Below are 15,048 nucleotides of genomic sequence, written 5' to 3'. Positions count from 1 at the left end.
GAAGGTACAGAAACAACCCCAAACACTCAGACACCTCATCTTTGACAAAGGGGCCAAACACATTCACTGGAAGACAGCTTCTCTAATAAATGGTCCCAGCCCTTTTTAGTTTCTATTTTGAGACAGCATCTCACTAAGTCATAAAGTTGCCCAGGCTAGGCTTAAGCTTGCCATCCTCCTGCCTCAGCCTCTGGATGCTGGGATAGAGTCATGTGCCACTATGCCTGGCTGCTTTTTGTTTTTTAACTGATTCGGTGTGTTTCAATATGCATTCCTTAAGGGGTTATATAATTAAAAAGCACTTCTCTTACATAATGTAGCAAAATTAACTGATTTGCTCTGCTTGGAAACTCTGAAGTAAAACAAACATATACAGTTTTAATACTATGAACAAGACGGCACTGCAGGTACCCTGCAGACTCAAAACACATCTCTGCCATGCAGTTCAATATGCTCTGAGATGGAAGGACTGGCCTACTGGCCATCAAATGCTGAGCTCAAGAATGCCCAGGACAGGGAGCCGGGGATTTAGCTCAGTGGCACCACACCTACCTGCCTTGCAGTGCAAGGTCCTGAGTTTGATCCCTGGTACTGGAAAAAAAAAAGAATGCCCAAGACAACACTTAAAAATACACAGTACCAAGATCTTATTCTCTGTACATTATTTTAATACAAAAAAGGGACAGCGCAATGTACAAATATACAAATCTGAAATGTAACATTCAAACATAAAATGCCCGAATGTAATAAAGTGGCATGGTAAGTTTTCTTCAGTGAGACTGAGTAGACAAATGCAGAAACATGATTTATAAGACACAATGAGCCAAAGAAGAACACCTTTTCTAAGCCTTGATTAGCTAATTCCTCTGAAAACGGATGCAGTTATTACAGGCAACAAGAGAGGAAACAGCTGGTGAATCAGGAGTATTGCCTGCATTCAGTATAAGAGACACTATCAGAGACTGCAGTTAAAAGTCCAGAGTGTGTGTAATACAGCTTCTTCAGGCTTCTACCAATGATTATACACTTGACATATAAACATCCTAAAATGCAAAATAGTTCAGTATGATTGCATTTGTTGCACAATGACAATCTGCTGTGTCTTATTCTGATAAATAATTTCAAATGGAAGGATCTAGAAATAAATGAAGAACCTAAAAAGAAATTACTAGCTCCATGTTCATTTGTGGTAAAAGGTCCATGAAAAAAGTGTGGGCAAGAAACACTGGCAACACACCTATGTTTAAGAGTAATTCTTAAACCTTGTACAAATAATAGCTGTCTTAGGAAAAAAAAATGCCAACATTAAAATTAATAGCACAAATGCAAATTTGCTGAATTTAGAATAACGATGTCAAAGCCCACCTCGGCACCTACATATCAATGTGATAAAACTGCACCCAGGGCTGGGGCCCAGGAAGTCAGTGGCAGAGGTCATGCTTGGCAGGCCCAAGACCCTGGGTTCAAAGCTCAGCACCACAAACAAACAAAGTAGCTGCACCTAAAAACAATGAACCTGCTGTTGTGTAGAACAGATGATTAGTTTCCAGAACTAAATAACTATTAGGCAGCCCTCCCCTTTTTAAAGAAAGAAAGAAAGATATCTACCAGGGAAACTCCGCAGAATATGATTCTCATGGAATTTTACAAAAGCTGCAAGGCAGCCAAGAGTTGATGGCATTTAAGGACAGTAAAAACTTGCAGTGTCCACTGATGGCTTTGAGCCACTATTTTAAAAATTTTTAATTAAAAAAATACTACTCATCTACTACAGATCAAATAATGAAGGAAAAAATATACTACATAATATCCCAGCAGAGAGTCACTATTTTTATCAGTTATTTGACTGTTTTAAATGAAGCCCTGTCTAGGCATTTGGCTGGAATCTCAATGTTGACAGAGCCTGTTTTCAGCTCCCGGAATGGGCGAAGAGGCTTCTGTGTCCAGGTTAATCCTCTTGGGCCGCAGTGGGTACAACTTTCTCTGGGGGCAGTCTGCAGTCCGCCTTCTCCTCAGCACCAGGTTGGAGGCCTGCCTAGTAGCAGACTCCGTGGGTGTGGTTTCCATCTGTGTCACCGAGCTCTCAGGCTGAGCATCTAGTTTCCCACCACAACTGGAAAAGACGTCCTGATGGATCCTCTGGAGCTGGATAACAGGCTGCATCTTTAAAACTTGGGAAAATCCATCAGCTTGTTCAATCAACACAGGCAAAGTCTGAAAAAAAAAAAAATGTTAGGCTCAGGTTAAAACAGAGGTGGACACAATATTACATTTTAAATTCTTTAGGTCAAGCATTTTTCTGAGATCTAGTTTTTGAGGTCAGGAATGTTTCACTTAAATCTTCAAAATAGCAGTTTAAGCTGGGGAATTCTACCTAAAAAGCTAAGATTAAAAAGATACATTCTATTCCCACAATACTGGCAATGAAATTAAATTTTCCAGGCATAATAGAATCTCAGAGCTAAGGATTTAAGTCTGGAATTATTTACTTTAGGATAAGGAGTACTTTAGACTTTAAAAGCACAAGGACCAGAGTTTGATCTCCAGTACCCAAAAAAAGGTACTTTAGAAATCTTAACAGCAGGGATTAGCACATTTTTCCTAAAAAGAACCAGACAGTAATTACTTTGGGCTCTGGAGGTCTTGTGTCTGTAAATACTCAACTCTGCTGGTACAATGTAAAAGAAACCACAGACGACAGGCAAAGGAATGGGCGTGACTGTGTTCCAATCAAGTGTATTTACGAAAAGAGGAGTGGACTGGATTTCAGCCTGGCCCATGAAAGGAGGCCACATCTGATCACATGCTGCTCTGACAGACAGATGACTGCCAGAAAATAACAGAATCAATCCAAACCACAGAGTGTTTTCAAAAATTACCATCAGAACGGGAGGTGCTGAAGGAGTTTAAGAATAATGTTCACATACCAGAAACCCAAATGTTTTTCTGTTTAGGTAAAATAAATATCAAATGTAAACATTTTTATTAAATATTTACTCTCCAGTTGGAGTAGTGTAACATGGTGGTTAAAGTACAGATTCTAGGTCTGGGGTGCGGCTCAGATGCAAAGCATGTGTCTAGCATTTCTGAGGCCCTCGGTTCCACCCCTGGCACAGAGGGGTGAGGATATAGATTCCAAATCCCAGCACTTAGTTACTTATCTGGTAATCTACTCCACCTCTTGGTGCCTCAGTTTCTTCATCTCTAAAATAGGGACCTATTTTATAGTAAAATAGGTAATAGTACCTACTTTATAGGCATAAAGATTAAATGAGGTAATAAATGTAAAGCAGTTAGCTGCTGCCCATACACCAAGCACTCAATAAATAAACGTTGGCTAGTATTATTATCCAAAATTATTTGATGGAGTGCTAACACTCAGAACCCCAAAAATATAACCAATCTTTAAAGCCAGGTATAATACCTGGCACATAATAGGTGCCTGATAAATAGCATCATGAATGTATTGAAAAGACTAAGAATTTATATTACAGTAAACCAAAACACAGATTTTGTGTATTTTACAATTTTTTTGCACACCGATTTTACCTTCATGGCTTCACTAATCTCCTTAGCTATGGTTTCTCCTCTGCACTTCAAATTTTCCATACGAGAAGCTATAAAGAAACAGCCAAACAAAAAGTACTTTAGTTTTTTAAAAAATTGAACAGCACATCATAGAAGGCATACAGGTGCTATCTGGACAGAATGCTACTAGGATTATTTACTTTAGCTTCATTTTTCTTAGAGTACTTTGTAATCTAGTAAGAGAATACTTTGTAATCTGTTAAAACAAATGCCCTATTACATTTATTTAGTTAAATAAACAACAACGAGAATATTAAAACAGTAGAGTAAAACTAAGCTACCCAGAGAAGATAGTAGACAGAGTCCATTATCATAGTTGTGAAAGTGCGTGCCTAAAAGAAAGTCTAATGTTCCTATATGTTATCTACCACTGTTTAGTATCTTTGAAAACTATCATCACAAGTTTATATGAGTATATGCAAATACTTAATTTTTGCATTACTCCAAATTTTATGAATTCAAAATATTATTTAGAATATACAATCACATTGTACCGAGGCCACACCTAGATGAAATTTCTAGGGGCAAAGAACTACATGGCTGACTTGCCTTGGCTGCACTGAATGAAGAAGAATGCTCTTGGGCTGCATATAAAATACATAAAATCATTAATGTATATAGATAACAAAAATTCCTTTGTTTTTAGTATAACACAGGCAAGTAACAGGTTGGACAGAACTGCCTGGAAAACCAGAATAATGTAGTTCATCAAATAGAGAATATCAAGAAGAGACTGAAATTATAAAAAGGAAACAAACAGAAATTCTGGAGCTGAAAAGGTAAAATAACTGTAATGAGAAAGTCGCTAGAGAGAATTTGATAGCAGATTTGAACAGCCAAAAGAAAAAAATAGTGAATGTGAAGATAGGCCAAATGATTTATCTAGTCTGTGGGGAAGAAAGAAAAAAGTAAATAAAAAATAATAAATAGAGCCTAGGAGTCTTGTGGACACTATGAAGCACAGATATATATGCATAACTGAAATCTTAGAAAAGAGAAGCAAAACCAATATTTAAGGAAATGATGGCCATTAAATTCCCAAATTTGATGAAAAACATGAATCTACATATCCAAAAAGCTCAACAAATTCCCAGTAGAATAAGCTCAGAAAGCTATATCAAGACTTAATCAAAGGAAGCAGCATGAGAGAAGCAACTTGTCATACATAAAGGATCCCAAAAAGATCAATAGCCAATGTCTCATGAGAAACCAGGAAGAATAGAAGGCAGTAAGGTAGATGACACAGTTAAAATGCCAAGATAAAAATTTATTAATTTATTAATTTGCCATCAGGACAAAATATCCTTCAACACTGAAGGAGAAACAATAAAGGAGACTTGCATTAGTAGAACTGCACTTCAAAGATATTAAAAGTATTTTTCAAGCTGAAATAAAAAAACACAACAGTACCTTAAAGCCACATAAAGAAATAATACCAGCAATAGTAACTACACAGATAAATATAAAAAGGCATCATTACTGTATTTTTGGTTCATAACTGTCTATAGGGTTCAAAAAACAAATGGATAAAAGAGTAATTAGAAATGTATAGTAAGGAACAATGTATACAAATATAATTTGTGACAATGACAACATAAAGGGAGAGGGACCGTCCATATAGGAAGGGAAACTATGTAGTATTGAAACTAAGCTGGTTTAAAATTACAGTGTTACAAATTTAAGACATGAATTGTAATCCCTAGGGAAGCCACTAAAGGTGGAAAATGGTATACTACAAAAATATTGATTGAATAGAAAAAGGCAGTAATGAAAAAAACTGAGGAATAAAAAGGTAAAGAAATATAGAAGATAAATATCAAAATGGCAGAAGAAAACTCCTTCTGTATCAGTAATTAAATATAGATGGATTAAAAACTAACTAAAAGCAGAGTTGGCAAACAGATAAAAGATATGATTCAATTATATTTTATCTACATGAGACTCACTTTAGATTCACAGGTTAAAACTGAAAGGATGAACTAAGATTTTCCACGCAAACCCTCACCTAAGCAGAGCTGGAGTGGTTATACTAATATAAAACAAAATGGACTTTAAGTCTAAAATCGTTACAAGGGAGAATACATTGGTAAAAGCCAATCCATGCAGAAAAGCTAACAGTTATAAACATACAAACCTAACAGAGCTCCGGATGACACAAAAGCTGACAAAACTGAAGGAAGCAATAGTTCATTCAGACGAGTCAGAGACTTCAATATCCACTTAACAATAAAGGATAGAACTACACAGAAAACCAACAAGGGAACAGAGGACATGAATAACATTAAAAACCAACTAGGCCTAACATACAGAATACTCCACCACACAGAAAAATAATACAATATTATTCAGCCACAAAAAGGATAAAGTAGCCAGGCATGGTGGCATATGCCTATAATCCCAGCTCAAAGCCAGGCTGAGCAACCTAAAGAGACACTGTCTTAAAATTTTTTTAAAAAAGGACAAGGGCAAAAAATGAGAATCAAGACCTGTCATGTAAAGGTACAAGATCCCAGTAATGAATGTAACTGTACTGTATACCTAGAATGTACCAATAAACTCAATAAAAAGAAAAAAAAATTAAAGGGTGGGGATATAGCCTGATGGTAGAGTACTCCAAGTTCAACCTCTGTACCAAAATTTAAAAGGGAAAAAGTACGACACATGGTATACGAGGCTGAAGCTTGACAACATCAAGCTCAGCAAAAGAAGCCAGACACAGAAGGTCAAAATACTGTGTATTTGTAAAGTAGAATCTGTAGAAACTGTAGAATCTATTTATAGGAATTCTCAGAATAGGGAAATCTATACAGACAGAAAGACTAGTTGTTGCCAGGACTGCAAGAGGAGGGAACAAGGAATAACTAACGAATACAAGTTTCCTATCGAGGTAATGAAGACGTTCTGGAAGCAGGTGGGTTGCACAACATTCTAGATGGATGGTCGGTGAATTACATACTTGAAAATGGATAAAGTGAAACACCTTGTGAATGCCCAGGGCCAGGGATTTAGCTCAGTGGTTAAGCTTGGTAAATCAAAGGACCCGAGTTTGATCCCCAGTACCACAAAAAAAAAGAACACCCATGTGTGTATTAGCTGGCCTCCAAGACGACCCGAGTGACCCCACCTCCTGTCAGTTTTCACACCCTGCGCAGTCCTTTCCCACTCTGGGGTCGGGTTGGCCGGCCAGCATGACTGATAAGTTACAGCTCAAGTAACAGCAGATCACTTCCAAGACACAGCCTCTGTTCCCCCCGCCTGCCCCTACCATGTGACTCCGGGAGAAGCACATTGCCTGTTAGAAGTTTGTGGAGATAACATTAGTTAGGCCAGCAAGGCCTGAACAAGGCCGCCAGCAGCCTTTCGAATGGGCTGGAGCAGATCCCCAGTCCTGACTGCCTCCTACCTGGCGAAGGCTCCGGCCGGAAGTTCTCAGCCAACTAAGCTACCACCACGTCAGTGACCACAGGGAGCACACAGTGAAGCTCCCTCCAGCCAAGCCTAACTGGCCTTCTCCCTCCACCCAGGCAGGGCCCACAGGACAACAGGTGACGAGGGTGTGGCGGAGAAGAGGAGTCTTCCTCCCAGCCCCTTCACCAGACAACCAAGCATGAAGTCCTGCAGACCTTAGCTGCGCTCCTGGCTCCAGTCACAGACCAGCCCTCTCTACCTCCCCCTGCATCTGCCTTATCTCTACACTATAAATCTTGTCTTTTTTCTCCCAGGAGTTAGAACCCAACTGACCCCACCTTTGTTTCTCTTTTTTCTTTTGTATCTTTCTTTCTTTACCTTTTCTTAATCTCCCACTTCAGGTGCCCTTCAGCCCCAGGGGCCATGGCAAGTGACTCAGAAATTACAAGTCAGCAATATTTACTGTTTTAAGCTGCTAAACATCAAGATAATTTTTAAGGCAGCAATAGATAACTAATGCAACACAACAGCAACAAACATATTTGCAAATCAATATATCTTAGGTAGAGATTAGTTTCCTTCCACAGAAATTAACATCCTGTGAACGCGCTGTTTGGATCTGGATGTCTCCGGTGCTGGTGGGAGGTGTGTGGGAGGCGGTCTTCAGGTCCTTGGGGAGTGGCACACCCTTGCAGCAGGCAGTGGGACCACAGCCTCTCCCTCCCCTTCTCTCTCCTGCTTCCCAGCTAGGTGAGCAGCCCACTCTGCCACGGGTGCCAGACACAGTGCCACCCAGGCCAAAGCCATGAAGCGAACTGGTCAGACTTAAACTTCTGAAACCCTGAGCCAAAATAAGCCTCTTCTTTTTCCAAGTTCATTATCTCAGGTATTTCTTATAGTAACAGAAAGATAACATAGCAAGATTTATTTATAAATGCTATAAATCCCTTTAGTGATTTGTACAAATTTCTTATAGTTTATGACAGACCTCATTTAATATATCAAATACATCTAAATATATAATAACGTTTGTTAAGTTTTCAGTCACTGCCTGAATAAACATATAATACACTAACAATATCAAGTCTCAGTAAGGTTATGGAGCAACTGGAACTATCACACCTGCTAAAAGAAGTAAACAGATACAACCACTTTGGAAAACTTCTTCATAATAGCAGTAAAAGCTAAACAGACTAGCTGGGCACTGAGGCACACGCCTGTGATCCCAGCAGCAGGAGGATCACTGCGAGTTCAAGGCCAGCTTGGGCTATACAGCGAGACCTTGTCTCAACAAAACAAAACAAAATAAAAAAGCTAAACATATGCCTACCATATAACCTGAAGATTCTTCTTCTAGGTATATATATCCATCAGAAATGAGTGCAAAGACAATAAAAGAATGTCCAAAGTAGCATTACTCATTTAGTCAAAATCTGCAATACTAGTAACAACCAACAGAAGACCAGAATGGCTTACAAAAGCATAATGGAATACTATCATAAAAAGAACTCTGACTGTTCTCACAACATGTATGGGTCTCACAGGAAAGAGCATTACACCAAAGAAGGCAATACAACAAGGCACAACACACAATGGATGTTCTATGGCATTCAGGAACAGGTGAAACCGGCCAGGCTTGGTGGCGCATGCCTGTAATCCCAGCATTTGGGAGGCTGAGGCAGGAGGATTGCTGTGAGTTGGAAGCCAGCTTGGGCTTTATAATGAGTTCAAGGCCAGCCTGCTGAACTACACAGTGAGACCCTGTCTCAAAACAAAACAAAATATACCCCAACAACAACAACAACAAAACAAAACAGATGAAACCAATCTGTATACTGTGAACAGTGGTCATCGGTGGAAGGTGAACACTAACCAGAAAGGGGCAAGAGGGAACTTTTTATATTCTGAAATGTCAGACAAAGTGCCTATAAAGCTGGAAACAGGATACAAATTAGCTATATTTTCAAATAATATGATTTTTCCTCAACCTCAATATAACTTTTCAGGGCCAGGGATCTAGTTCAATGGTTCCACTGCCTGCCTTGCAAGTGCAAGAGCCCAAGTTTGATTATATAACTTTTCAGGTAAAATATTTCTAAATTTAAAACAAATAGGCCCAACTGGAAATCTGAAAAAATTCAGTATTTTCTCTACAACAAAAAATTTTCTGGACACTCTGGATTGTATTTATTGCACATACAAAAATGCAAGCAAGAGGTACATTCTTTGAAAATATAGAATTTAAAAATCAGTTGATCCTAAGTTTTCCAACTCTGCAGACACTCCACGTCCAGGCCAAGGTGGTAGTCACTCATGCACAGACACGTGTACAAGTTCACCTAGCACATGTACACACACTAAGCAGGATCTCTGGGGTGAGAGACTATTTATAAACCATGTGATAACAATGAAGAATATATACAGTTTATAAAATTGCCTATCCCACAAGAGATTCTATTTAATGTTTTTATTTACAGCACTGATAAACTACTGATTTGTGAAGCCTTTTTCTACAATTCTTAAGAGTCTGTGTTAGCAATGACTAATATGAAGAACTCCTAAAACACTTCCTGCTACTTTGTTACTACACTCACACTGCTGAACAGTGGCTGCTTTCTACCTGCTGCACAGGCAATGACAATGTAAAAAGTGCCAACAGCAGTTTGTCATGTGAGATGGCGTTAGAGCCTAAACTTATGTAATTATAAACATACCTGTACAGGTGAATATCTAAGGGATATTCCACAGTTGTGCTGGACATAAAAGATATTTAGTATTTACTGCCCAACTACAAAATAAATGCCAGCCTTTCCACTACTGTAGCAATCTGAAATTTCCTCCCACTTTCTCAAAAGGGCCACTAGGGGGTAGTGCGGACTCCAAGGAGAACAGGAATTTTTGTGCAACTTCCTGAACTTCCTTGAGCATGGGACCCTCATTCTCTCATCTTAGGATCTCTAGTGTTGAGCAGCGCTTGACATATAATTTGTACTCAGTAGTTATGCTGGAGCAAGCTGTGAGAGGGTGGTATGGATGCAAAAAGGATGGTGAGCTCGATCCCAAAGGGGATCAAAGGAAGAGAAAAACCACAGGCATTTTAAGAGTGATTTGGGCTGGGGAAAAGTAGGGGTAGGAAGTGGAGGATGGTAGAGGACGTGCTTTAACAAAACAAGGGAATAAATCAAGAAACAGAAGAAAACAGGAACCAGGAAACATGACCCCAAACAGGAGAGAAATAAAGGAAATTCCCAGATGATGATGAAAGGAGCAGACAGGAAAGCTCTGCAGCAGGCCTAGAGTGCAGCCAGACTGGAACAGAAAGGTGGAAGCACCCAGGGGAGCATCTCCAAGAAAAAGAAAAAGGGTTCAGAGATGCACGTGATGGCTAACCTGAAATGCTTACTCCACAGGGAGGGACTTTACAGTTCTGTTGAAGCGTTTGGGAAAGGAAGCAGTGGTAGGCACAACAGGACACAAAGGCAAACAGAAAAATAAGCAATTATCATTCCAGAAGGTGGTGGGAAGCTGTTCCAGAAAACAGAGCAAAATCACCTGACTCAGTCAGAAAAGCACTTACATAGTCCTAACTATGTAATATAAATATTGAATATCCCTGGTTTTTCAGTAAGAATGACTGAAAGACTAAAAGTAAAGCTGGCAAGTATAGGTGATTGTTTTGAGAAACTCAGCTGTGAAAGGAGGGAGTTCAGGAGAGAAATATAGCTGGGGGTTTAGCTCAGTGGTTCTGCCGCCTGCCTTACAAGCACAAGGACCCGAGTTCCATCCCTGGTACCCACCCCCCAAAAAAGGAGAGAAATACAAAGACAGGAAAGCTTCTTCCACTCGCTCCACTGGCCTTCAGCAGCACGGTCGCCAAGCATTCCCAGCTCGTCCTGCAATTCTAGCAGCAATGTGAGGCATCTTATAGATGGAAGAGATGCCGAGAAATGAATCTAATTGAACAGAATTAGGGCTCACATCCCCTAAAATCCAAAGCATGAGTTCTACATTCTGTAACTTTCCAAAGTGTTATTTTGCCAGGAATTATATTGTCTTCCTAAAAACATAAAGGCAGAAAATTAGCTTCAACATAAAGAAAATCTCTTCAAATAAAAATAATTAAGCCTAGAGAATTAACAATAGAATAGGTTGGGCTGGAGATCTAGTTCAGTGGTTCCACTGCCTGCCTTGTACACTCAAGGACCCAAGTTCGATCCCCAGTACAAAAAACAAAACAAAACAAAAACAATAGAATATTCCAGGGATAGCTATTTTAACTGTCAATTTTACAATACCTTTGTATTTAAATAAATTAAATCCTTTGCTCTTTTTTTTTTTTGATACCAGGGATCGAACTCGGATCCCTGCGCTTGCAAGGCAGGTGGTGGAACCACTGAGCTAAATCCCTGGCCCAAATTCTTTGCATTTAAATCTAAGAATCAATAATTTTTGGAAGAGAACAAAAATATTTTTAAAAACAGAGATGGGGCACACAATTTAAAATGATCACTAAATACGAGAATATGACTGTAAATGCATCCAGAAATGTCATCTTCCAACATTATTATCTATCCGGGAAATTTCAAAATGTAAACCTTTTGCTCCCTTACTCAAGATTATGCTAAGTGAACTTTTCCCACTTTGTAACTAACGAGTGAGACTCTATTTCTGCTACACAAATGTCGGCCTAACACTGTCTCCCATGCATATGGCTGGTCTGGGAGCGAGGAGCGGGGTGGGCTCCTCAGCAGCGCTCTGTCTTCTCCGGACAGCGTTGGGAAGAACAGCTTTATGATGCCACTCCTGACCTCCTCACTACAAACAGTGGTGTTCAGATGTCCAGACTGAATCCCTCAAGTCCTACTTAAGCATGTAGTGGGGCGCACCTAAAATGTGTCATCCCTAGCAGTTTTCATCAAAACCGTATAGTAGTATTTCAGCTGCCTTTAAAGGGCAGCCTGGAAACTTGACCATCTATCTATACCATTTACGGTTTTTTCATTGCAAATTCCAAAGCTCAGACTTACCTGTAACCTTTGAAACATGACTGCTTCTAAGTGGTTGCTACCCACAATCCTATAGCAGTGGCTCAAGCAGGACACATTATCAGGAAAAAAAAAAGAACTGCCTTAAATCCTCTGTTAGTAGTGTCAGCAAGGAGCTGAAGTCTGAGTAAGTTTACTGCAGAAAAACTTAAAACAGCCCTTTGCCATCGCTACAACAGTGAAGGACAAGAAAACAAAAATGAGAATTTCTTCAATTAATTTCAAGGACTTTATAAAAGAGAAGACAATATGAAGCAATTATGATATTACTAGGATTAGAAAGGTTTACTACTGACAAACACGAACCACATCTGATTGGGTCTTATTGGTACACAGCTCACCAGCAGACTGCTGCAAGGATATTTAAAAAACAAAAGTCTGCTCCTAAAAATGTAGAAGTTAGGCACCCTTGAGAATACTGCCTTCCCTAGTCACTTGCCTTCTAAACACAGGGAAATGAAAAAGTGGAAATGAAAGATTGAGCAATCAGCCCAGTTTGGCTTTCGGGCCTCTGCACTGACTAAACTAGGAAACATGAACTTCTGAAGGCCTGCACAAATTCAGAAATTCAGCAAAAATGTATTAACTGAGTACTTCCCATTTCCCGTGCATTTTCTGAGTTTGAGCAGGGGACCGTGCACCGGAGGTAGAGCTGCTCTGTGCTGAAATTAGGACTACGAATGAGAAAACAGAATCCCTGGTGAAAATGAAAACAAAAAACAAAACACAAACAAAAAAACTAAGCAGAGATTTCTGATTTTTCTGAAGAGAGGTCGTCTCACGGCTTGGGCTTGGCGGACTCCATCCTCCGCAGCCACTCCCACCCGCGCCACAGCGCCCCCTGCAGAGCAGCGGGTCCCTCGGCTCCAGACCTCTGTCGTCTGCTTTCTCCTGAAGCTCTCTCCCTCCGCTCATCCACTCCTGCCCCGGGGGCTTGTGCACCAAGACTACTCAGGCTCACTCCTGACTTAGGAACGTTACTCCAAGTCTCCTCTCTGACTTTATCAAGTCAAAAAAGCGTTTCTCATCACCTGAACATATTCTCCTAGCACTGATATCACTTATCTTTATATTTGTTGATTATTTTTCTTTTCCACTAGAATGTAAACTCCACAAAGCAAGGACTCTGCTGGACATTATAACCTCCACGTGGAGAACGGTCTGGCAAGCATGTGGACGGAATAACGGGCAGATGAGTATCAGTCACTCGCTAAGTACTACTGATCGTGGCACAATAATCCCAACTATATATAATGTAAATATGCTGGGAAAAAACCTCACGGAACTTTGAGTTTCGCGTGTGCGAGACAGACCAAGAGCAAGGAAACAACCACATAAGTAAATTGTAACACAGTATTAAGTAAATAAATAGATGTTATGATCGAGCCAGGCGCGGTCTCTTTTAATTGGGGTGGTTAGTGAAAAACTGAGGTGGTGGTATTTAAATGAGTAAGAAAACTTAAGGAGACAGCAGGCTTAGAAGAGGGGCCATGTAAGTGAACACTTCACAAGAACTGAAAGATGGGGCTACAGCAAAAGGAAACTGCTTGAAACACTCAGTTCATGGGAGAGAATGCTGAGTTTAAAGTTTATTATACATACTTATGTTTAAACTGGAGGACCTTAGAATTTTAAGCAAGGAGTAAAAACTGATTTTTTTTTAAAGCAGCATAGAGTGTTATTAGTCAAGCTGGCCTTAGAAATTCATAAAACTCCCTACCTTTTTCCAAAACAACGCTGAACAAATATGGAAAACTTTTTAAAAAGACATATTAAAGCATAAACAAGGCAGACATTTCTATGAGAGAAAAAAAAAAGCATAGAAGAGGCTGTAAGCCCAGGTACAGCTGCAGATTGTCATTGGGAAAAAATAGCCAAGAATCTGCCTTCTGAAGAAATAAACGGGGTTCAAGTGCTTGGGAGGACCAGGAACACGAAGCATCAGTTTCACCGTTTGAAACCAAGGGCTGAGATGAGTTTTCCTATCCTGAAAAGGAGGCTGAAAAGCCTGCCATCCACCACTATCCCGGACTAAAGCGCACTTAAACCCCCGCAGAAACTTAAACAGGATCTGGACTAGCGTTCACTGCCTTCAGCCCGCGCCCTCCAGTCCACGCACAGGGCGAGGCGCCCTCTGCTGCCAACGCGATATACAGCTCCTGCCTGGGATGGCTCAGGGCGGGGAGCAACCACAGAACCACCCAGGGAGGGAAGACTGACTGATCCCAGTCAGGACGAGCTCGCAAATCAAACGCTAAAATACACGAGGACATTACAACATGAAAGACAGCCAGTATAACTAATGCCAAGGAGAGGAATTTACTGCAGATGAAATGAAAACAGAGCAATCTGAAAATGACTTGTTTGAGATCCTCCAATAGCTAAAATCATTATCACACAATATAGAGAAAAATAACTTAGGAAATAAAAACAAGAACAGAACAAAAATAAAAGAAATCTGACAAGAAAAACTGAAAGAATAGGATATGATTTTCTAGAAAATGGGAGCCCTCAGATTAAAGCAAATATGGAGATGTTAGTGGTACAGTGGGAGGAAGCAAGAAAAAACGAATTCTCAAAAAGAACCCCCGCAACTGTATTATGCAAACCCATTTAAATAACTGATGCATGTACACAGGCAAGCATAAGGGAATTACCAATGTTACATTATTGGTGAAAAAAGCGAGAATAAAATATACTGTATAATATTTATATAAATCATGCAGAGCTGCCCTGACTGTCTAGATATAAATACATAATAAAGATATAAAACGAGACCTCTCAAACTGTTGAGATGTTCCTAGTGGAAGGTCTGTGGGCTCAGGTAGGCTTGAGAAGAGGAGCTATGGTGTATTATCTTTTGGGGGGGAGTACTGGGGTTAAAGTTGAGGCTTTCTTGATGAGCTATTTTCCCAACCCTCAAAAATTTTTCTTTGAGACAGAGTCTTGTTGTGTTGCCCATGCTAGACTTAAACTTGCAATCCTCCTGCCTCATCCTCCCAAAGTG

The 15,048-nt window shown here is 39.9% G+C and overlaps 1 protein-coding gene across 1 annotated transcript in view; it reads right to left on the bottom strand.

The window, feature by feature from the left end:
- Positions 1–658: 658 nt before the first annotated feature.
- Positions 659–15,048, bottom strand: part of Nsl1 (NSL1 component of MIS12 kinetochore complex) — a 29,966-nt gene continuing 15,576 nt past the window's right edge. Inside the window, exons 5-6 of the mRNA XM_010642559.2 lie at positions 3,550–3,617; positions 659–2,214 (exon numbers count right to left, since the gene is read on the bottom strand). Of these exons, the coding sequence (XP_010640861.1) occupies positions 1,888–2,214; positions 3,550–3,617 (395 nt within the window). The 3' untranslated portion in view covers positions 659–1,887. The remainder of the gene's footprint in view (positions 2,215–3,549; positions 3,618–15,048) is intronic.

The sequence above is a fragment of the Fukomys damarensis genome, unplaced genomic scaffold (genome assembly GCF_012274545.1).
Source record: "Fukomys damarensis isolate Sample0158 unplaced genomic scaffold, DMR_v1.0_HiC HiC_scaffold_11, whole genome shotgun sequence".
NCBI lineage: Eukaryota > Metazoa > Chordata > Mammalia > Rodentia > Bathyergidae > Fukomys > Fukomys damarensis.
This window is presented reverse-complemented; position numbering and strand designations above follow the sequence as displayed.